The sequence below is a fragment of the Tiliqua scincoides genome, chromosome 4, assembly GCF_035046505.1.
Source record: "Tiliqua scincoides isolate rTilSci1 chromosome 4, rTilSci1.hap2, whole genome shotgun sequence".
Taxonomy (NCBI): Eukaryota; Metazoa; Chordata; class Lepidosauria; order Squamata; family Scincidae; genus Tiliqua; species Tiliqua scincoides.
Genome location: NC_089824.1, coordinates 127577989 through 127603571, shown reverse-complemented (window position 1 = coordinate 127603571; position 25583 = coordinate 127577989). Strand labels below are relative to the sequence as shown.

The 25583-nt window shown below is 43.1% G+C and overlaps 1 protein-coding gene across 1 annotated transcript in view; it reads left to right on the top strand.

Annotated features, from left to right (window-relative positions):
• NTNG1 (netrin G1) overlaps positions 1-25583 on the top strand; it is a 280181-nt gene that overhangs the window by 152528 nt on the left and 102070 nt on the right. Inside the window, exon 3 of the mRNA XM_066625538.1 lies at positions 24000-24172. Coding sequence (XP_066481635.1) covers positions 24000-24172 — 173 coding nt within the window. The remainder of the gene's footprint in view (positions 1-23999; positions 24173-25583) is intronic.

Here is a 25583-nt window from a genome sequence, read left to right as displayed (position 1 = left end):
CACCAGTGGGTCCCAACCTACAGTTTGGGAATCACTGCTGTTTAGTAACAGATAAAGATAAGTCAGGGGTTAAACTTAGGGGGGTGTCTGACTATAGTTTTGTCTGATTTTACCCGAGGCCAGATCCTGAAAAATAACCTACCACTAATTGTTACCTAAGAACTGTAGTCTCTAATTTATTAAAAACATTATAAAAGATCATAAGATACATTTTTATTCTTTTTAAAATTCTGGTCTTCACCACCTTTTTGTAAACAATATCGGAGTAAGTGCACTATAAACTACATACTAGTAAAAACAGTGGTTCCCAACCTGGTATTCACGTACTCCCAGGGACACTCAACAAAACCTTTAGGGGTAATTGAAAAAGAATGAAATAATGGCAGAAAAAGGCAGGCCATGCTCCAGAATGCCTTGCAAGGCACCAGCAAGGCAGGAAGAGAGGTAGCTAGTTGGCTGTGAAAGCCCCACCAATAGCTAGTTTTTGGTCATCAATTCATCTATGAACCAGTGATTCAGAACTATCACAGTAAAAAAGCTGAAACATAATATGAAAAGTGATCAATCACCCAGAATTTCTCAGCACACTTCTGGTGCAAAATAGTGCAAAGGCAGAGTCTTCTGTTCTTCAAACAGATGAAAAGAGAAAATATGTGATAAATACATGAATTCTGGGCTTTCATAGAGAGGAGATGAGAGCTTGTATTATTAATTACAAACATTTTGCTGTTGTGAATGGTACAATTTATGGAAATGGATATGCAAGTGAAAAACATTGGGAACCACTGCAGGAGATCCATGAATCAAATCCACCTTTAAGGTGGACATGAGGAGAACCATGAATCAAAGACACCTTTAAGGTGTCTGATGTGTTAAGCCAGAAGCTCTACATACAACTTATAACCCATAACACATAATTGAGAGTGTGCAATTCAATTCACAGCAGAGAGATGAGCTGCATATAGTTGCAACCCTTTTTACTCAGAAGTAGACCCACTGCTTTCCATGGATGTTATTCTTAAGTAATGGTGCACTGAACTGTAGCCTGGGAAGGAGGGTCCCATCCTGGCGTTTCAAAAAACAGACCTGCTCTGCAAGCATTTGCCAAGCAGAACCAGGCTGCAGCAGAAGGAAGGAGAATAAAAGGTTAACTTTGGCTGGAATATCCCTGGAAAGTAACTATAGCAACTAACAAGGTACCTGCCTGAGCTGAGCAACAGCTCAGCTGAGAAAGGAAACTGTTCAGAGTTGAAAGGCTCTGCCCTCTGATTGACCCATAGATAAGTACTCAGCGTGTGGTTGGTCTGTGGAACTCCTTGCCACAGGATGTGGTGATGGCATCTGGCCTGGATGCTTTTAAAAGGGGATTGGACAAGTTTCTGGAGGAAAAATCCATTACGGGTTACAAGCCATGATGTGCATGTGCAACCTCCTGATTTTAGAAATGGGCTATGTCAGAATGCCAGCTGTAAGGGAGGGCACCAGGATGAGGTCTCTTGTTATCTGGTGTGCTCCCTGGGGCATTTGGTGGGCTGCTGTGGGATACAGGAAGCTGGACTAGATGGGCCTATGGCCTGATCCAGTGGGGCTGTTCTTATGTTCTGATGATAATTGGAGATTGATTACTCGGCAAAAATTTCACATACTATAGGTGAGTATCTACGGTATATACCGCCTTTCTGGCGTTTCTAAATCCCTCGAGGGGATTTTTACAATCATAGAAGGTTCTCTCTTTCAAGAACCACACAACATTTCAGTTGGATCTTTCTGATCTGATCTCACTTCTGGCCTCCAGTTGTCTCAAACGCAGGCTGACAAGCAGCTCCTTCATCTCTCACATGGAGGGCAGCCAAGAAGCTTCTTCTCTCACATAAAAGAGCAGATGGAATAACCTAGCTCAGCTTGTCAGCTGCTTCAAGGTCTCCCCGTTCAGGGAGCTGCTGGTGGCCTCAAACTGGCGACCTTCCGATGTTATCTTTGGGCCAACAGAGGCTCTACCCTCTAGACCAGACATCCTGAAACTGAGGCTATTTCTATTGGAGTATGACAGGTGAGGCTTTGCCTCCCCTAACTACACGTCCCTGATCTCCAGCTATGCAAATTGTGAATTGTGAATTATGAATTATGTTCCACTTTCTTAAGGAGTGTATGTTTCCACTCCTTCCCAGACCAGATAGCTCCTAAACTTGTGGATATGTGTTTATTCTCTCCCTCCCCCCCCCCCATGTCAAAGGAAATGATATTGGAAACCCAATGTGTTTTGAGTTACATCGCTCTTTTCATCAGGGATGATATCAGTCCCCAGACAGTTGGAAGTCACCCTTTCACATTGAGGTCAGAACTCAGCATGGAGGGAACCGAAAGAGACTTGAAAAACTGTTTTGTTCTAGACTTGCCTGTCTTGGAACTGATATATGTAGTTTGAAATTCACTGCGTTTCCAGTTAATATTTCCTTTAATAGAGCTACCTTTATGATGGCTCCATCAATTAGCTAATTAATGGTTTGGATTAATGGAGCAAAACATTTTTAATCAAGTACAAAGGTACTTCTAATTAATAGGTTTGGCAGGTTTTTTCCCCCCAATTTCTAAAAATACAAATACATACAAAAAATTGTGAGTAGTAAAGTCTATCTTAGAAGATGCATTACCCCTTCTCTTACATACAGGAAGAAATGCCTCACCTAAAGCTGTGCTTACTGTGATACATGCCATGCCAACAGGGGACATTATCCCAGACAGAGCATTTTAACTTGCGTTAAATACACAGAAAAGGTACTAGCATTGTCCATGATTTGTCATCACTAAGGGCAGCTCCAGGGTTTTCAAGGCCCTATGCAAAGAGACCTGACATGTCCTCTAAGAAACACCGCCCCCCCCCTCCGCTGCTGTCTTTTACTACTCTCCACAGCTGAGGTCTAACTGTCTACTATATATGGCAGATGGACGGTAGTCAGCTTGATGGTTCACAAGTTGCACAGGCCTACTTTAATTGGGGGGGGGGGGAATCCATAAAATATTGAATAGGTCAACATATGCAATCAAAGATAATTGTTTCAGCAATACTAAATGTAGTATTAGAACATTATGCCCATAGCTAAATTATTCTGTAATTTACAAAGCAAGGACTAATGGATAAGTTTTTAAAGCTTCTTAAATCCATAAGTAGCTTTTTGTGACTGGGAAAGAAGTTAACCTGTGCTGTACAGTCTTCTCATACCTTCATAGTTGGGGCTTACGTGACGAAGAGAAGACTCTGCCGCCAACTTTGTTCATCTTTAGCTTTCGTTATTCAGTTTGAGGAGGATACTGAATTGGAATTCCACCCAGCAGTGTGGAAAACAGCAGGCAAAGCGTGAATAGAGCTTTCCTCTCTGATTATTATTTTACTGAGTTATAAAGTTAGCAATTTATACAATAGAAGACAGGCCCACTTATACTAGTTGTGTGGAAGTTGTATGTAGAAGGAATGCCTTGGGACTCTCATGCACTCCTGGACTCCTGAATTGGAATGAGCCAATCCAAAAATGCTTCTGCCCCAGATTCAAAATTCTCTTTGAGATTCCTGCTAGGGTTGAATGAGCCAGAGGTTCTCTAGTGAGATCTTTTAGTTGGAATTTGGGGAAAGTCAGGACAATGAAACCACTGTTTCCCAGCCAGCCTCACTATTTTTGCCACAGCTGCCAGGTTTGTGGAATCCTCTCAGCAGATATTCCTAGAAGCCAGCCACCATTTTTCTGGAGATTGCCCCCTGCAAATGATTCCTTGTCATGTCATGTTGTTCTGAGAGGGTTATTCTAGGGAGAGAATGTAAGTGTAAAGTGAGGCACACTGGGGCAAGCAATCAACACGTCGCATACACGCTGATGGGTTCTGAGCTGTCTCGGACAGATCAGGAGGGAAATCTTGGGGAGCTGGTGCACAGCTTGATGAAATTGACAACCTAGTGTGTGGGGGCTGTGAAGAAGGCCAGTTCCATGCTAACGATCATTTTAAAAGGGACTAAGAATAAAACAGCCAATATTTTTAAGCCACTGTACAGATCAATGGTAAGACCACTCTGGAGTATTGTGTCCTGTTCTGATCACCACATCTCTAAAAGGATATAATGGAACTAAAAAAGGTGCAGAAGAGAGCAACCAAAATTATTAGTGGGCTGGGCAATCTCCCTTTCGAGGAAAGACCTCAGCGTTTGGTGTGCTTCAGTCCAGAAAAATGGTGCCATGATTAACACATGTAAAATTATGCATGGGGTGAATACAGCAAATAGAAGGAAATCCTTTCCCTCTTGCACACTATCAGAACCAGGGTTGTCCACTAAAATTGACGGGCACGAATAGACAAAAGGAACTATTTATTGATGCAGAATTTATAAATCTGTGGAATTCCTTGCCACAGGATGTTGTGATGGCACCTGGCTTAGATGTCTTTAAAAAGGGGAAAGATTTATGGAGGAAAAGTCAATCATGGGTTATAAGTCATAATGACTATGCAGCCTTCAGATTTAGAGGTAACCTAACTCAGAATGCCAGGTGCAAGGAAGTAGCAACGGGATACAGGTCTCTTGTTGTCTTGTGTGCTCCCTGAGGCATTTGGTGGGCGTCTGCGAGATACAGGAAGTTGGAATAGATGGGCCCTGATCTAGAAAGTCTCTTCTTGTGTTGTACCTGCCAGATGGTGTCTGCAGGAAGGAGCAATTGCCATTGCTACCAATAAGCACTCCCCTTCACCCTGAACACACACCACTAAGGTCTCTGAAATGCCCTTCCCATATCTTCCAACTGCAAACAGAGTGGCAAAATTGAAGGCGCATTTTGGGAGAACTCAAAAATAGGTAAACCATTCAGCCTTTGGCTGTGTGCAATGGAGGCAATGATTCTTGATGGGAGAATAGGATGGTTCCTGCTTTCCCTGTGGTCCTCTTTGAATGTTCAGAATTATTTCCAATGCTTTGGAGAAAGGGACTAAGCTTGTTCAGTCCAGATGAATTGGTATTCATAGTACATACAACTTGAGTCTCGTCACCAGTCTCTCACCTCCTTTTGTAGTTTGGCTTCTTTCACATCAAAATATTCCACACCAGTCTTCTGGAAATTATCTTGTTATCCCTTTATCCTTGGCATGTCCACTGTCCTACAATGTCATAGAAACAAAGATCATTTTTTTTCATCAGGAAGCCTCGGTAACTACTTGCAATGAAACTAAAAAAAAAAATGAGAAGACAGTTTTGAAAGGGTTAATTTTGACAGGAGATGAAGAAGAAGGGCTTATCCCTTTCCCTGCTGGCCACTGTTACAGCCTCTTGTGGGGAGAGTCACTTGGAGATGGGACAATTGGAGGACAATATATGAGAAATGCGGTCAGAAAATGTTGACTGCCTGCAGAAAATAGATGACCTTTAGCCCTACTTCAGGGAGTTTTAGCTTATAAGACTTCTCTTTGGAAATTTGCTTTCCTTTTCCTATGTCGGAGTCTGTACAACACAGTTATGCGGGCACAAAGAAAATAAGCATAATTGGACACATAATTCACTGAGAATCTGAGCTGCCATATTTATATATTTATATATTTTTTACTTACTTACTTACTAAAAAGCAAGTTTCCAGCTCTTCTAGAAGTATTTTCAGCAGGGCCTACTGAAATCTGAGAACTCACTGAATTTTATTTCCAGTGGCCGGAAGCTCCCACCTAGTAAGGCCAGTCTGAATAATACGTAATTAGAGACAGCTGATAAATTTGCTCAATTTGTATAATTTGTACAGGTTGCAGAATTCAGTTTTTCTTGGTTTAGAAGTTGGATTACATGAGATCAAACTTTTCAATGTTTATTATCAGCAAATATGCACAACCCAGATTATCATGTCATTCATCCCAAGAAACAGCATGTTATATTTCTTTTAGACCCCAATCCTATGAACATCTAGTGCAGGGGTGTCAAGCATAAGGCCCAGGGGCTGGATGCCCGTCAAAACGAACCACTACATTACTGATTAGAGCAGTGGTTCTCAAACTTTTAGCATTGGGACCCACTTTTTAAAATGAGAATCTGACAGGACCCACCTGAAAATAAGAAATATATTAGATTACAGTCCCAAACACAGTTATGAGGAAGTAAGCAAGTCTTATTTCTGCATAAAATTACATAGGATTGCACTGGCAAAGTGTTAGCCTATGCATGTTTATTCAGAAGTAGGCACTCTTGTAAGAGCCCAATCCTGAGCAATGCACACTGGCTCACCACCAGTGCACGCTGTTGCAAACGTGCTGTAAGGCACATTTTCAGGCCCTAGCACTGGAGCTCCGCCGCTTGGCAAACATGCTGACCACTGAGCAGCAGAGAGGTAGGTGGAGGCATGGGGGGAAGCAGGGAGGAGACGTTCCAAGGTAAGGCCTGCATGCATCACATTGGGACCCTTCTGGTGGCGTCGCATTCCCCCTCAACCTGACCTTCGAAGTGGATTGAGGCACATTTGCCTACTCGTGAATAAACATACACGTGTGGCTCAGTCTTGCTTTCCACAGGTCTCAAAACACTTCCCTTGTTCGCCAGAAGCTTGTCAATTTCAGTTTCATGACCTATCAAAAATCAGGTCACTACCCACAGTTTGGGAAACACTGACCCAGACATTTACATGGTCTCCTAAGCAAGTCTATCAATTTGCCTCCTATTGAGCCTGATACTTAACTAAAAGACATTTGAAAAGCAGCAACTGAGTACTCCTCTGGGAGACGTCCCAAAGTGCTACTTCTTCTCATTCACTCCCTCGTACCCCTGGTCTTCATTGGATTCTTCTGAACCCCCTGCCCAAAGTGGTGGCATAGCTAGGAGGGTGGAGAGCCACCCCGGGTGCTACTTTCAGGGGTGTATGACGTCACTAGTGACAAAAATTGTGAAAATTGCGGGTGTGCTGAATAATACCATCATGTTGTATACCATTCAATGTGTAATTCACAACAGAATGCAATTAAACAAACCGGAGTAAATTATCTCAATTCTATCAAAAGTTATGGTTAAAACAGCAGACAACAAAAATACCACTATCTTATAAAGTAACAAAAAGATTTCCTTAACTAAAAACGGACCAATGAGACTGATTGTTTGAAAAGCTATTATTATCACATAGTATGAAACCAATAAGATGTTAGTAAGGTGAAACCCTCAGAGGGGTGTGTGTGTGTGTGTGTGTGTGTGTGTGTGTGTGTGTGTGTGTGACACCACTAGTGACCAAAATTGTCAAAATCATGGTGTTTAGGAATAATGCTATCATGTTATATATCATTTGATGTGTAATTTAATCATTAGATGTGTAAACCGCATTGAAATATTTGTGTTCTAGCAAATGTTATAGCCAAATAAGCAGAAAAAGAAAACACAACTCTCATGTCACAAAGTGAATTTCCATAACTCAAAACTGATCAATGGTCTGTGTGTTCTGAGAGCTAAGGCGGTGTTATTATGACACAATATGGAACCAATAAGATGTTATTATGAATCAGCTCCCTTTTCCATGTATCAGAGTTAATACTCGAACTCCTATTCAGTTGTGTGAGTGTTATCAACTTGGCCACTGTTTTTGGGTTGGTTACTGATTGCTTGGGTGACCGGTACTGTTCTATAGTAAAATAAAGTTAATAGAGGGTGACACCATGAGTTACAAGACTGGGTGACACCAACCCTAGTGATGCCACTGGTGGGAAGGTTGGGTGTTGTTGGCTTAGAGGACTTTTAAAGTGAATTCTAAACATTCATGATGGACTATAGTGTATCAATGGTTATTAACCATGATGGATACATTGACGGTGCAATCCTAACCCCTTATGTCAGTACTTTCCAGCACTGGCATAGCGGTGTCAATGGGACATGTGCTGCATCCTGCAGTTGGGTGTTACTCATGGAGGCCTTCTCAAAATAAGGGAATGTTTGTTCCCTTAACTCAGAGCTGCATTACCCTTATGTCAGTGCTGGAAAGCACTGACATAAGTGGTTAGGATTGCGCCCTAAATCTCCAGATGCAGGGGCAGTATGTCACTGATGTGCAGGGAAGCAATAGCAGAGGAGGGCACTGACGTTCATCTATTACTTGTGGGGAACCTGGTTGGCAACCTTCAGTCTCGAAAGACTGTGGTATAAGCCTACAGCACCCGGTATTCCCAAGCGGTCTCCCATCCAAGTACTAACCAGGTCAGACCCTGCTTAGCTTCCGAGATCAGGCATGTGCAGGGTAACAGTTATATTCACTACATTTATTTTCTTGCCCTGATTATTATTCATTTCATGTAATGGCTATTACTATCTCTCAGCCTCATCTACCTCACAGGGTTGTTGTGAGGACAAAAGAAGGTAGGGAACCATGCACAACATCCTGAGCCCCTTAGTAAAAGGGTGGTATAAAATGTGAAAAATATAAATTAAATAATTTTATCGTATGGAGGTGTCAAAAATTGATGGGCCTCGGGCATCAAATGACCTAGCTACGTCACTGGCCCAAAGGAAACAACAGCCCCAAATTTACCCCACATTCGTGATAGGGCAATTTGCTTCAAATGGAGTAGGATTTCATCTGTTGGCAAGATTCCTTTCAGACACTTTTCCCCATTGCAGTATCCAACAGGCATGCCCTGAAAAAGCTTGGAAACAATTATCGCCTGAAGTGAGAGTTGTTATTCAGGAGGTAAAAAGCACATGTGGGAAATAAAATTGTACAGGGGTGGGTGGGGGTGTTAACTAACCTTTAAAGACACAGTGCCACTGAGGAAATTGCTAAGCTCAAAACAGAAGATGACAAACATCAAGTATACCATTGGCAGACCCCAGAGAGTGGCATAGCGGTCTGAGTACTACATTCAAACAAGAAAGATCTGGGTTTAAAACCTCAGCCACTTACTACTTTTTAAACTTATCTATTTCACATGGTTGTTATGAGAATAAAATGGAGGGGGGAACAGGTATACCACCCTGAGCTCCTTGGGAATGAGTGAATTTGGAACGGCTCTTCCATTTTATTTTTCTTTAAATCAAGGATTAAAAAGATTTGATTATGGCAGAATTTTACTTTAAACCAGGGGTGCTCAAACTTTCAACTTTAGGGATGCTGGACCTTTAACAAGTGTATAGAAGAGAGAATTGCAGCAGGTGCAACTTGTCATCCCACAGATGACAAGCTGCACCTGCTGAAATTCTCTCTTCTATACACTTGTTAAAGGTCCAGCATCCCTAAAGTTGAAAGTTTGAGCACCCCTGCTTTAAACTAACAAAAATGGATGCCTCTTCTGCGCTGAAGGCCTCCTAGTGGAGAGCCTTCAATTTTTAGGCACTGCCTGGCAAAATATGTCCTTATATCTGCAGGTTCTGCTCAATAAATTGCTTGCTAGGTGTGACACAGACCAAGGGCTCATTAACCCCTTCTCCCCTGGGCTAAACAGAGGGACTTTAGTGGAATCTTTCTATGGAGCACCTCAGTTGTCCACTATCATTCTCTGTTGTCTTAGCTCAGTGTTACCCATCCTGGGGGTCACGACCCCCCAGGGCGACAGAAAACACTGAATTCCCCCTTAAGGAGAGTGGTGACAGGCAGTGGTGGTAGGATGGTGAGGACGGCACTTTTGGGTTCGTGCCAACGACGACCGAGTGAAAAAGAGATTTTTTTGGACTTACCCAGTGATGGCAGCTGGAGACACAGCAAAACCTGGGTTCTTGCTGCTGCCGAGTAAATCCAAAAACCCATTTTTCAACCTGTCGGCGGCAGCGCAAACCCAGAAGTGCTGTCGTTGACAAGTCGCCACCCCCTGTGACAGCACGGAGAGCACTCAGTGATTCCCTTACCTTTGTATAAAGGTCTTGGCTCAAGCAAGCTCAATTAGCTGAGATGCATAAGAAAAGGTAGCCCCTCTTGCTGTTCACACAGTAAGAGAACTGTTAAAGAGCCCTTGACTTCTGTCTCAGCTTGATAGAAAGTGGCTGATACTTTTAATAGTTGGGGGGGTGAGGAGGAGAGGAGATCAGAGTAAGGGCTAGATCAGGGGTGCTCAATAGGTGGATCGCGATCTACCAGTAGATCGCGAGGCAAAATGAGTAGATCACGGAGTGCCGGCCCCCCCTTCAGGTGCCTCTGGGAGGAAACGCCGGGAGTAAGGCCCATTGTACTCAATGGGGCTTACTCCCAGGTAAGTGTGGCTAGGATTGCAGCCTCACAGCCTAATCCTAGGCATGTCTACTCAGGAGTAAGTCCTGTTATACTCAGTGGGGCTCAAGGTACACCAACATACATTGTACACATAAATGTTATATGTTATGATGGCGCGAACATTGTAAAAAAAAACTCTGGTAGATCTCCGGGCCTTGCTGGGTTTCAAAGTAGCTCTAGAGCCAAAAAAGTGTGAGCACCCCTGGGCTAGATGGAAAGCCTTTTCACCAATCCCGGTTGCCTACTGCTATTGTATGCACTGTTTTTAATCTGATTTTGCTAAACCTTGGCAATAATGTTTAAAAACCCAGAGGCATGTCTTAAGAGACAAACATATGGTTCGTCCTTAAAAATGTATCAAAAAGTGATTCTCCCTCTCTCCTTTCTTTCTTTCCTTTCCTTTTTTTTTTTTAACTCAGCATGAGCAATCCCCTCATATGACCTCCAGTCTGCTGGTTGGCACTTACAAGCAAGTGAATCAACTTGCTATTAGCAGTTACCTTAGTGATATTTACGGCATTTTAATGTCAGCTGCATAGATGTAAATAGAAACTGTGAGAAACTAAAAAACCCATGGTTTGTTCTCACACAGAAGCCAAGCCCTACCTTGGATGTATCAGAATGCTTCCTACATCTTATGAAACTATACAAAAAGGGGGGGGAAGGGAGATTTGGGGAGAGAGATATTTAAAAATGCCTTCTGACAAAACAAGGACCAAAGCTGAGTTGTCAAAAAAAAAAAAAACAATTTGTTGTCTCCCCACAGTAAGAACAACCCATTGCTGTGTTGGACAGTAATCTCATAGGCTTGCAAATTCTATCTGTGCATTGAAAGAAGTTGCATTTCTGCGTATGTGCCCTAAACACAATTTTCATGTGTCGGTTTTCTCAGGAACCGAGAAAAAAGGTGGAAACCGACCGAAGCCAGTGGCACCAAGTTTTCCAGGTACATAGAGAGCAATGGGCCAGTCATTGCTCTCACACACTGCTCTGACAAGGACCAACAAAGTGTGCAAATAGTGTTTTATCATCTGGGTTATTCCTGGACAGATGACTCCTTCCCCTGGTCAGTGTTTTTGTTACACTAGACAGGCATGTACTCCAGGAAAGCTCAAGGACACTCAGGGCATAAGACTGGAGTTTTTGTTCTAACAACACATAGCTGTGCCTACCTGCTGCACCTCGTGCTCCTGAAATCTGAATCCAGAAAGCAGTATTTCATTTCATTAGTTGGAAGAGATCCTTTTTCACAGCTGTCAAATGATGGAAGGTTGAAGGGAACTGATGACACTCTCCACATCTGTGCATAAAGCAGAATCAACACAACAACACCTTTTTATGTACCAGCTGGATGGCATCACTCCACAAAGTGCCCAAGTTGTGCAGCGGTTAATTGGTAGTGAATGGAAGAGAAGTTCCTAAAAAACAGTGGTGCCCAGCCTCAATAAGTGGCAGTTCTGCAGTTCCTAGTTTTAAAAAGGAAAAAGGCTTACTTTGCCTATTTGCATAATATGGCATGGTGGATGTTGCTGTAGATTACTCAATAATGTAGCCTGTTGCTGCCAGGGAAGAGGCCTCATCTGACTAGAAAAGCCCCAAAACATTTCTATTCAAATTGAGTGACCACTCTTGCCAATACTCTCAATACACTCTCTCTCTCTCTCTCTCTCACATGCGCGCGCGCGCACGCACACACACACACACACACACACACACACACACACACACACACACACGTGTCTATCACTGCACATGCAAACATACATTCTCAGGTCTTGATTTGCCCTGCCCAGGTTTAATACCACATTGGGTTTGCCCAGAGATGCAGTGAATGGCTGTTTGGGGAGCCTTTTGAGTGGATAGTAGATCAAAGAAACTCAAAGTGCCTTTAAGTGGTAACCACAAGGCAACTGAAAGTATAAGTTTTATTAAAAGATGTCACAATATCAGGAAAAAGACAATGTTTCTTTGTCAGATCAGTTGTATAGAATAGCTATTCCCAAAGTGGTGTGTTGCAACCTATCATGGAAACCAGAAGTGGACCATTTCCCCTTAAGGGGTGCGGCCTATAAATGGTTGCCCTGATGGTGCCGCAGCAATTGTGGTGCTTTGGGAACCCAGAGGCATGTAAACATACATGGGGGGGTCGTGAAGCCTCCCAGAAGATCCTGGAGGCTTGCAGACCCTCTGCAACCCTTTCTGCTGCAGCAGTGAGCTCCGATTGCCAAGGGACAGAGGGAGTTGTGAGCCTCCAGGACCTATGGGAGGCTTCACAACCCCCACCCCGTATGTTTACATGCCCCTGGGTCTCCGCAGCTTTCCAATCGCTGCGGAGCCATCAGGGCACACACCCCTGTTCCTGTCCCACCCCTGCAACCACTTACAGAGTTCCCAGCTCCCTCAGAGGAGTTTGGGAACCACTGGTATAGAGGGTTAATGGTTGTGGGTGAATGATAATTGAAAATGGTTCTATTGAGGCAGGAATAAATATGGAAAAGAGAGACTGTGCACATTTGGAAAAGTAGACCACTGGTGACACCATACCCACCAGTGGTTACTGAAACCAAACTAGAATGCACAGTATTTTTCAAGAAGGCAATATTTTCTTACTGAGAAATAAATTAAAAAATCAGTATTATATTTTATGGACTGTACCAAATTTGCACAGGCAGTATCTTCCCTGATGAAATATTTTAATAGGGGCATACACGCATGGCTTCCCTGCCTGTACTATTACTTAATGAGGAACGATGAGTGCAGAATTGGTGCTATTTCTTGTCTGATCAAGCAGCTGGGTCAAGCTCCAGTTAGAGAAGGCACAGGAGGTCCTTCATAGTGGTAGCTCCCTCCTTTTGGAACTTAAGGTTCACTGTGATCGCTACCTTCTCTGCTTCCAGCATTCTCTGAGGACATAATTTGTATGACCAGCACTGCACATGTATGTACATTCCTAGATACCATGTGAGCATGTAACTGTGTCAGGGTGATTTCATCTTTCCCAAGTTGTAAAGCCCACCTTGTTTTTTGCTTACCACCTATCACCACCACCCACTACTCAAAAGACACCCATACACTTTGACTTCCATTGGGTAGTCTAGAGGAGAAAGCAAGATTGCTTTCAGAGTGAATTGAATTTCTTTTCAGGCTAAGAAATTTTCTAATTGTGGAATTTAATCATCATTATCTTGAGCTCATTTTATAAACAGCTGGCAACGGGCTTTTATGTTTTCTCTTTTATATTCTTGTATTTTTCTCTCAATTTTGTCTCTGCTCATCAGCATGAAAAATGACATGCTTTTCATCTTTTATTACAGAAAATGAGCACATCTTCGGGGGGTGTGGGTGGCATCCAAGTTCTCCCAAAGTAGTGGAGTGACTTTTGGGGTTCAGGTGGGTACCTGGCTTCCACTGAAAAACGTAGCAAATCTGGGGTTTTTCTAGTGATTACCATATGCTGGAAGGTTGAAGAGGACTGATACTGAGTGACATTCCAACATTTTATTTCTTCCAATTGGTCTATACCTTATTAGCTCAGGGGTGCCCAAACCCCAGCTCTGGGGCCACATGCGGCCCTTGAGGACTCCCATTCCGGCCCTCAGGGAGCCCCCAGTTTCCAATGAGCCTCTGGCCCTCCGGAGACTTGCCAGAGCCCATGCTGGCCTGATGCAACTGCTCTCAGCTCTCAGTCAACTGTTCGACCTCTCATGTGAGCTGTGGTACGAGGGCCCCCTCCACTGCTTGCTGTTTCACATCTGTGATGCAGCAGCAACAGCAAGGGAAAGGCTGGCCAAGGCCTTTTATAGGCCTTGAGCTATTGCAAGCCCTTCATTCATTCATATAAATTCAATCTCTAATATATTCATTTATTTAAAGTTATTCAAATTTGAAATGTAAATTATTTTTTTCCCCTGGCCCCCAACACAGTGTCAGAGAGATGATGTGGCCCTCCTGCCAAAAAGTTTGGACACCCCTGCCTTAGCTGAACAGAGAAAGAAGCTCTTATCCACACCCCACATTTTGGCTTCAATCTCCCCAGTACTGTCAAGGGACACAAACACTTCTCTCAGCACTGGTGCAGCACAAACCTGAAAGGTTTGTGGCTGGACTCAAGCCATTGCCAGTATTGCTCTCCCTGCTGCTCTTCTTCCTTCTTCCAGCCCTTTTCTTGAATGTTCAACTAGTTTTTAAAACAGAAGCCCCACAACTCCTGGTGAGATGATGTCTTCACATTTCACAGTAATCCCTGCTTTCCTTCTAATTAGGAGAGGTGTAGCAATCAGCTGGAAAAGGAGGTTGCCATTTCCAGTGAAACATGTTTTGAATGCTTTGAACTGCTGAAATTCATACTGCAGAATTTCTCAGTGTGATCCTGTACATGAGTAGCAAGCCACATAGGAAGTTTTTTTATATATTGACTATACTGACCCATGTTGCTGTTATTTATTTATTACCTATTTTAAAGATGTATGCCCTGCCTTTCCAGTTGTGCTCAAGGTAGTGTACAAAACCACGCATAAAACAGATAAATATAAAATAAATCAATACAAACGACAGTAAGCAAATCCAAGAAAACCATTTTAAAAATATACCACCCATCATAAAAAGCCTTCTCAACAAATATATAACCAGGAACAAGCAACTGCATAAAAGTCAAAACAGCACTTCCAAGTAGCCAATAAACTAGTACCCACTTATAAAAAAAAATTTTTTTATGTCTTTATCCCTGCCAGAGCATCTCTAGAGTGAAAAGTTCTGAACAATCTTCAAGGACAGTACCACATTTAAAGAATTACAGCAATCTAACCTAGATTTCACCAAGTCACTGTAGTCAGGTCCTACTGACTCAGATATGGTCACGGCTGCCCTTCCAACCAAAGTGGCCACCACTGCCACTAGGCAATCCAGGAGCAATTGTGAATTCAGAAGAACTCCCAAAGTGCACACCTACTCCTGTAGAGGGAGTGCAAACCCATTCAAAACAGGTCGATAGTCTAGCAGAGTGATTTTCAATCTTTTTCATCTCACAGCACACTGACAAGGCACTAAAATTGTTGTGGCGCACCATCAGTTTTTTGACAATTGACAAGGCACATTGCACTAACAGCAGGGGCTTTCATCCCCACCCTACTAACAAATGCCCTTCTCCCAAACTCTCATGGCACACATTCAAACCATCCTTCAAACCACCTTCAAACCATCCACAGCACATCAGTGTGCCATGGCACAGTGGTTGAAAATGGCTGGTCTAGCACCTGCATTGTGGATTCCTGGACTAGGAGGATCTCTGTTTTGTCCATATTTAATTTCAACTTAGTAACCCACATCCAGTTCCCAGCTGGCCCCTGGCAGCACTCCAAGACCTCAAGAACCACCTCAGTATTCAGTGGAAAGAAAAGATAGAGCTGACTATCATCTGCAGTCAGGTGTTAAACATCCTGACCCACAAGAATCTAAGCAATCTAAACAAATGAATCTAAAAAGCTAAACAAATGGATAATACATAGAGAGGGAGTTGAACTACCATCAAACTCAATTTTTCATTTTTAAAAAAATATGCATAATCAATTTATATAATTACACCAACTAATGGAGAGGTACTTTTGACTTGCTCTGCAGTGGGAATTTGTTTTCTAAATAAGCAGTCTCCTTTTGTGTAATTCCAATCCAAATACATTTCAGTTGCAGACTTCTAAATTCTTCCTTTTGCATGGTCATTCTTCAACTATTCCTAAGCCCATCACTGCATAGGTTTTTCTCAGAAGAGCTAAGCCATCCATTGGCTCCTTTTATCCATTCATTATACATCCTTCTTTCCAGTACACAGGTCATTTCTGTAGCTTCAGAATGAATTCTCTCACAATATCATGCACAGAATTTACTAGAGTCATTTGGCTGCATCTCACTAGATTGATAAAGGTATAGAGAATCCAATGTCAGTGCTTCAGAAGGTGATGCTTCTCAGTATGCAGCGCCAAATGTCATTGCTGTTCTCTATTATCCCTTGGAGTGTGAATCTCTGGCTATGTATCATAGAACGTAAGGTCAGGACAGATACCATGATCATCAGTCTCAACTCCACAAAGACCAAAGAAGGGAATTTTATCCAGTTGCTTCTACCACGTAGTTTTCAAATGTAATGCTTCTCATTAGTTGCATACACCAATTTAACATGGTTATTTATATGCCTCAATTTCTCAATCTGTTGATGCAGGGGTTGACCCATTCAGGTCAAGAGAAATCTCTCATCCCCATTTGGTGCATTTATTTTATTTCCCCCCACCATGACATCTTTATGGCATGAGAAAAAAAGACACTGCTCTGATGCTTCTGAGGATAAAGAGCCTGTGCCTAGGGAAGCTGTGCTAGATCACTTGAAGAATGGTGATCCCAAACCAAGTCAGTGGGCCAAAACTAAGAGCAGCATAGACTGGGAAGGTAATGAACTAAAACACGAAAGAGAAAGAGTTGATGACCAATGTGCATGCTTTTGGAAAGAAGTGGAAATTCATGGCTGAGAGTAACCACTGCCAGTCTCCACAATATGCAGTGCCACAACCGTGATTCCAGCAGGACATAGATTTTTTTTTAAAGTGCATTTAATGCATGTCTATTGTACTTAACGTTCATTTGTGGACAAATATTCAGAAGCACCAGTGTGTGTGCACATTCTTTTAAGGCACTGAGAATGCGCACAGACAACATGAATAGAATTGTTCACATGCCCTATCAACATGCAGAGTCTTCAGGGAAGACTTCGTTAGAACTTACACAAGTGGACAGTGTCAGACGGCACACAAATTGAATGGGCTGTGTGTGCATTATCCATGTGGGGACTATGCAGGGTCAGCCCACCAGCCATGGGACAAGGGGACAAGTTGGGCGGGCTGGGCTGTGGTAGGCAGGTAAAGGGTGTAGGCAACACCCTGCACCCATCAGCTATCTCCCACAGCTGTCCCCCATTTGCCCACTTAGGTCTTCTCCCCACTTTGCCACTGTGTGTTTTGAAATAGAGCAGCAGAGTGGGGTGGAATAAGGAAGCTTGGAGAAGCAATACCCCATTCCTGCTTCTCCCAGCTTCCTTGTTCCAGCTCTTCTTTTGCCTTTTCAAAATATGCAGCGTTAGAGCAGGGAGACTACAATTCTAACATGTTCATACACATTCAGCAGTCAACTAGCACTAACCAAACACTCCTTTCAGAGGCTACAGGATACTTCTGTGGTATTCACTGCAGCAGCCCAACATAGCTATATACTGCAGTTCATTAACACAATGGGAGTTTGCTTATGCTCCATTTTACACCACCAACATCCCATATCAAAGGACCAGAATATGAACTGTAGAAATCCAGAGCATGCATCTGGTCTGGAGCTCACTTTGATACAGCGATCCCTAATTGCTCCCATATTTGTAACTCCAGATCACATGAGGAAGAGGATGGAGGAAGGCAGATTGCAGGAGTCAATGAACATATTAAGTTACTTTATACTGTTTGAATATTCTAGGTCTGGGTCGGCAACCTGCGGCTCCGGAGCCGCATGCGGCTCTTTCAGCCATCTGCTGCGGCTCCATGAGGGGCCAGCCCGTCCTGGAGGGAAAGGGGGTCGCTCCCCACGGGTGCCGAGGCTGCTGGGGCTGAAGGGACGAACCGGACATGGCCAACGGGAGTCTCCCAGGACGTGGCCGCCACTCACCATCCTGAGCGCGTGCACTCGCAGCTCCGACGCCTCCTGCAGCTGCGCCGACAAATGTATGAGGGCGCGAACGGCCGGCGCACCTGCACATGCAGCCGCGCTGACGAGGGCGGGAGAAGCAGCCCAGCTGCCCGCCCCGTGCCTCCCCTCCCCGGCCAAGCTGGCCGGTGGGCGGGCGGGATCGACATAGACTGCTCCTGTGCCTGGAGGCTCCTCCTCTCTTGGGCTCAGCTCTCCCGGTGGGTCGCAAAGTGCTGAGCTTCCAGCCTCAACACAGGTGACGCCAGATCAGAGAGGGACCGCGCGGGCGGGACGAAGAGGAGGGCGCCGGAGCAGCTCCCGCCCAAAGAGCCCCCACCGCCCCCGAGGGCGAGCCATCCCGCTGCTGCACGTCCCCTCCTGCCCGAGCCGCAGTGCCAGCCGCTTGCCCGTGTGGGGGAGAGCGCGTAAACAAATGGGGTTTTAACACCCTGACCACCCTTCCCACGAGCAGCCCTGACTCCCCTTCCCACGAGCAGCCCTGACCCCATGGAGCCCTGACCCTCTCTCCCATGCAAGCCTGACCCCTGTGGAGCCCTGGCCCCCAAGCAGCCCTGACCCCCCTTCCCACAAGCAGCCCCTTCCCATAAGCAGCCCCATACAACCTTGACCCCCTTCCCACAAGCAGCCCTGACCCCCATGCAGCCCTGACCCCCCTTCCCACAAGCAGCCCTAACCCCCATGTAGCCCTGACCCCCTCTCCTATGCAACCCTGACTCCCTCCCCTAAGCAGCCCTGACCCAAACAGCCCTGACCCCGTCCCACATGCACCCATGGGTGTCTGGATAATTGATGGGAATACTGGGGGGGGGGGAGGCTACTGGACATGCAAGTGAGGATGCCAATCAAACAGCAATATGGAAATATCTTCAATAACAGTTCGTCAGGTATTTAATATTTTTTATTAATATTTTAAAACTCTTTCTTAAAAAGTTTTTTTATGCATAGCATAAAGGTTAAAAAAAAAACTTTATATGCAGTGTTATCTTCATTTTAGATGTCAAAAGGGTTTTGTGGCTCCCGAGGTTTTCTTTTCTCCGGAAAACGGGTCCAAATGGCTCTTTGAGTGTTTAAGGTTGCCTATCCCTGTTCTAGGTGATTACTAGCCCAATACTGAATACTCCAGTGGACATATGTCTTCTAGGAGTGCAGGCAGTGGTCTTTCCAAACCCTTCTACCTGAGAATCGTATGCACTATGAACTGGACCTGGAACTTTCTGTATGCAGAGTAAGAGATCTACCACTAAGCTAAGGCCCACTATATCCCGGGCTTCCTTGTCATGCTGCTGAGAGCTCATCCTTACCGTGGTACTTTAAGAATAGCTTGTTGGATTCTCTAGCAAATTCATTCAAACTAGTGCAGAACTACCAAGCACAAACACTGAAATCTGTAAGAAACACTTTACTTTTTGAATTTGCTTTTGGGTAACTTCAGGTTACCAGGAATGCAAGTAGTTATGGTGAAGTCTTCCTTTTTTTAGAAAACCAAGTGAATCTGGTCTTCAAAAGCTCAGTGAAAGAAAGAAAAGGAACTGTGGCTGAATACATACATGATGGCAGAGCAAAGACATCTGTGTTTCCGTAAGGAACAGAGGGTTATGGTGATTCTGAAGGCCATCCATATCCCATTACCATAAAACTTGAAACCAGATCTACCGGAAAAACCACTGAAGATGTTCATTTGGAGATTGTGGGCCCAATTCTATCCAATTTTCCAGTGCTGGTGCAGTTGTGCCAGTGGGGTTTGTGCTGCATCCTGTGGTGGACGGGCAGTCACTGGGGCCCTCTTAAGGTATGGGAACACGTGTTCCCTTACCACTGGACTGCACTGTGGCTACACAGGAGCTGGAAAGTTGGATAGGATTGGGCCCTATGCCATTTTAGTAGACCGCATGTTTGAATGCTCCCCCATATGAAAGATTCCATGCATCTGGAAAGCCAGAATAGAGGTTATAAGCATAACCTTCTCCTTTGTACTCTGCCTATATGTAGTGAGTCATTCAAACACATTCACATACCCCCTGTCATTTGCAGTGGGTTCTTACTTTCCAGATGAATTTTCATTGTGATTTTTTTATACATTTGAATTTGCACCTTATCCCTATTATCTTGTAGCAGAATCTCACTGCTTTTCAGGGGGCCCATTCCAAGGACGTTTTAAATCAGACATTTTTTTTTCCAATATCAAGAAAATCTAAGGAACTGAGCATACAGCACATTATGAACATCTTTCCCTAAAATGCACAGAGTAGATAAATCTTTTATAAGTAAAGACTAACACCACAGATCTAGAATAGTTAAATTGTCTGCTTAACAGATCTCTTTTATAGATCTGTTTGCAAAGATGTTTTTTTTTTATTTCCTGCCAATTTTAATTAAAAGGGAAAAGCGTTAATATTTCCAGCTGGAATGAGCAATTATTTAAATAACAGCAATTCAGAGAATGTCACGTGCTTAAAATGGAGAGGACGAAATCTGTGCTATGTCTACCCAGTTATCAATTCTGTTTGGTATTATTTGGAAGCTTCCAAAAGCTATCATAAGTTTGCTTTACCCTAAGGATATATACGTGGGTTGCTACTTGCTTCAGGTCAAATTTCTCTTCAATGGAAGTCAAGTTTGGCAGCTGTTCATTTCCCACTTGCTAGAATAAAAAATTCCTTGCCCATTCCTTGTGCTGCTTGCCCTAATTACTAATCATTCGATGGAACCAGTGACAAATGCCCACAGAAGAATCCTTTCAGCCACCGGATGTAAAATCATTAGGAAAATAATCAACCAGAATTGCTAAATACTTGGGCACCTCTCCAGCATCCACGAGAAGGCGATTTTAAGCCATTTCTGACATCTGCTGGATAGAATTAACAATGCTTTTGTGCTGCTAATATGAACGTTTTTATTTTGACAGCATCTTACAGTAAATTCCTGAAACAGTGTGTATGTGTGTGTTTTAAATGATTTCTGGTACATAAAAGGAACATTTCATTCATTCATTCATTGGCAGAATCTATATCCCTTCCTAATAAAAACCAACAACAGCGTTTTACTTACTGAGAAGAACAGTGAACCAAATTGCTAAAACAAACTGAAAACATAAATATATAAAAATCAGTGAACAATGATAGATAGTACAGTTAATTTAAGGAATACTTTTCACCATCATGGAATACAACTTTATTGTTCCAGGTGATGTCATGGAAGTGTCCAAAATTACAATCACCAGAAATTTACATTCATAAGACCTTTGCTAGACTTATAGTGACACAGGTTTCCCTAGCAATTTTTTTTAATGCAAAAGTCACCACAAGGTGAGTTTTTATCCCAGTATTCCAGAAGTGAAATGGTCTTGTGAAACCATGCGCAGTAAAGCAATTAAGGGAGAGCTGGTGTAGCATAGTGGCTAACTGGTCAATCCTATCCCTCACCACTGGAGCCGGTGGAGCCATGCAGACAGATTGCATGCTGCATCCAGTGGTGGTGGCAATTGAACAACCAGCAGGTGGTAAGTACAAATATTTTACTTCCTTGTTTTTTTTAAAAAAAAGAGTAAGTAAAAGTTAAAAAAATAAGTAAATAAGAAAAAAGTAAATAATTTTTTAAAGTTTAAAGAAGTAAGGAAAAAGTAATTTTTGCTTACCTCCCAGTAGGCTGCCCAATCACCAGTGGGTTTTCTTGGACCTACGCAAGCAAAGGAAAGAAAAGGGTTATGGTGGCCGGGAAAGAGGGGTTAAGGACTGGTGTATGCTGGTGCCGCCGAGATCCACCCCTCCCCCTCCACAAGGTCTGCACTCCCTCATCTGCCCAGAAACTCCTCCTGTTCTCCCCCTCCCAGCCCATGACATGCATCTGCCACAACTTACCAGTGTTGACGGAGGCTTTGGGAGCTGCTGCACTGCTGCCCATTTGTGGTGGCGCGCACACGTGAAGCATGAGACAGCAGCCCTGTTTTTGCGCTTCTGTAGAGGGCCTTATACTGCCAGTACTAGCATTCTGGCATTGCAACACCCTCATAGGATTGGGACCTAACTGCATGAACCTTCACTGACCTCTGCTGTGAATTTTCCAGGTGGCCTTGAGGAAGTCTCTCCCTCTCAAGGCCAATCAACATGTTATAATCAGCATTTAACAGTGAGACCAACAAGGAGTTGTTGTTTTAAGTAGCACATGAGAGAGCTATGAGATGGGGCTGAACCAGATCGAGTAGGAGGGCTTTAATACTATATTTCATTCACAATCACAATCGACCTTTATTAGGCATAGAACTTAACAGTTGCCTGAGCAGCTTACACAAGAAGTTACATTCAAGCAGGTCATCAAAACAGAAATAAATGTAGATTAAATAAGATTTCCCTCCTTTTTACGTTTGGTTAAAATCTCATAGAAAAAATCCACCATTGGTTTTACCATTTTTTTCATTTGTAAGAATATCTGTAGTTTCAATTCATCATGACAGTTGGAATAATTGGCAAAAAACAGGACCAAATGCATAGATCTAGACTTCTTGTAAAGCGGGCAATGGAGCACTGTGTGGGTCAGAGACTCCCTTTATCCCAACTCACAGGGACATGTCAATCACTGTTGCGTGGTTTTATTAAATTTCAGATCCAGTTCCCTAGAAGGGATACTATATTTCATTAAAATAAATATTTTCTAATCGATACTATTCAGCCATGTGTTGAAGGGTAAGTTCATATATTCATTTATTTCCACAGCATGAGGACTTTTCACAGTTACCTCATGGTAGAACACCATATGGAAACGACTCGTGTGACTAGTTCAACACATATTCCATTTCACAGCCAACATATGTCCTGCTAGTCTCATTTTTCAAATTTAATATAAACATGCCTTAATGGAAGATACCAACTTTTGTTAACTGGTTTGTGTAAGTACAGCTTTTTTAGTCAAACATACATATATTTTCTGATCCTCCTAATTATTGCAGTTTTCTCTAAAGTCGTCAAACCAATGACCATTAAAAGGGGTTCCAAATTTGTACTGTACTTCACGCTTGCTCATGTAATATAGCAGCTAAGAATGTAACCTGTGAATCTGAATGTCTCTGGTTCAAATCTCATCTCTGCCATGAACTCACTAGATGGCCTTAGCTAAGCCATCTCGTAATATGGGAATAATAATATTTATCTTACAGGGTTATTGTATAGGTGCCTCTATCACATAGTTACCAGTTTTTTTCTGTCAAGGCTCCTGTGGGCTCCTGTGCCTTTAACCCTTGTGTAACAGTCAGTAAGTTCAGCAAATTATTGTACTGTACATATTTATATTTTGTTAGCCACTTCGGCAGTGCGGGGGAAAAAACGGAGTATATAAATGGATTTGATTGATTGATTGATTGATTGATTGATTGAATGAATGAATGAATGAATGAATGCTGCTTCTCTTGACACTTCATCTTCATGTCAGAAAAAAGGGTAGAGCTGTGGAGTTTCTATCTGCAATGAAGCTATTCAGTGCACCCTATAAGAAAACAAGTTCTTAGTCAACTGGAATGAGAATTTTGGTCTTTGAAGCCTCAAGACCCAAATTCTATTTTCTTTTATGTCCATTGGAGACATTCTGGCCCCATGGAAGATTCAGTTCAGTTTGAGGTTACTTTAACTTCAAGCCTTTCCCCCTCACAAATCCTGGAAACTGTTCCTTAATAAGGTTCTGAGAGAATTTTCAGATTCTCCTGACCCTCCTTCCAAATCACAATTGCCAAATTTTCCAGGGAAGTAGGATTGACAGTGAAGATTTATCACTAGTAGGGTTGGGATATCAGTGTCAATTGTGTGTGACTCTCTTGATATGAGCATAGAAGCAGACCATAGTAGTTCTGGATGCCATTAGTTTTGTTTGATTAATACACACATAACAGCAGTACCCAACTGTCACAGTTATTATCTGGGAAAGCAATTTGAAACAGTTCTGGGTGGCTGTTTGCATCTTTAACCAAAATAAGTTAAAAACAGCAACAACAAGATCACGGGTTTTTGTTATCTAGACATTTCTTGCCAACAGCTGAATGTCAGCCTGGAATGAAGTCTCCACTTGTGATAACACCTTGCTTTTTCATTTTGTTAGGTGCAAGTGTAACCTTCATGCGACTGGCTGCAGAGAAGAAAACAAAAAATTGTTATGTGAATGTGAGCACAACACCACAGGCCCAGATTGTGGGAAATGCAAGAAAAGCTATCAGGGCCGGCCTTGGAGTGCAGGCTCATACCTGCCCATTCCGAGAGGCACCGCAAATATCTGTAAGTAATAATACAACTTGGCCTCTGTCCTCATTGTGCACAAATTATGCTAACAAAACCTGTGACCCAATTTTAAAACAAAATGTTATTGCTGAATGTGACATGAAAGCCTTTCCTAGTTACAAGTGTTGACTGAAGTTTAAAGCCTCCGGTCTATTCCGCGAACTAAGTATAGAAATTGTGGCATGCACTCAAGTGTAGCACCAGGAGAAATTTCAATACCAAATGTCCTTCTCTTTGCCATATTTTATGCAATGGATCGTCAACTTGTAGCAAGTCTCTGACATTCTTGGATAGGAGCAAGAAAGCTTGTGTGCATTGCGTCGGGACTGCACTCCTGCCTGCTTCACAGCTCATTAGAGGCAAAACTACACCAAAACTCCACACACTGCAACAATAATACTGTAGCATGCATTAGCACTCCCTTTCTTTGGATGGATGATGGCATGTTTACCCCCAAAATATTGGCCACTACTGCTTTATACTTATATTCAATGTTGAAGCATCCCATGGTAGAAAATGACCTGAGCCCAGCATATCCGTTATCATTTCTTCCACCACCTCCCAATTTATTGAGCCCTAAGAACAATGAGAGATCAATTCATCTACTCTGGGTGCTGCCCTTTATGAAGGTCAGATACCTAGTGTCATTGAAACTATGGAGTGCGATTCTCAGTAAGGTCCTCTAGGCACTTCCTTTGTATAACGTGTCAAGTGATGAAAACATTTTCATTTTAATGAGTCTTTTTAATTCATGGGCTTTTAATTCAAGCCTCTTAGCTTTTATCATCTACAGCTGTCCAGGGAAAGCTCCTTAAGGACATGGGACCTTGTACCCTTCCCCTGGTGACAACAAAGAAATAGTTCAATTAAAGTACCTTCAGTAGTTCAATTAATGCCAACAGTCATGGCATTAACCAGAGGTTTCATTTTTCCACTATGTGCTGTCTCTTTTTCAGCAGGAATGGGATTGAAGAGATCAGGCATTCCACTAACCAAGAACGTTGTCATACTTCTCACTGTTGTTCTCTCAAACAGACTTGAGCAAGGAAAGCTATGGGGTATTTGTAGAGAGAATCAAACACGAGATCTTGGAATGGTTCAGATGGCATTTCATGTGGGCATTGAGTGGGAGTGCCCATGTCTTCCTCTTACTGAGCAATGCTGGCATGCCTGCTTATAATCACACAGAGGAAAGTTCTATGTGCAGTTTAAAGTAGTATTTACACCCTGCAGTTCAGATGAACTACCTCTCCCACATGATTAGGCACTAGTGCACTGGAGATGAAGACAAACACACACATGCTCCTTCTCCACAAAAAATAAGAGTGTCCATCAGAGTGTCATCTGAACCAGCCCCTTGACTCCGATAGGAAGCTTCACATTTTCAGGAATTCAATTCTGTCTCAGC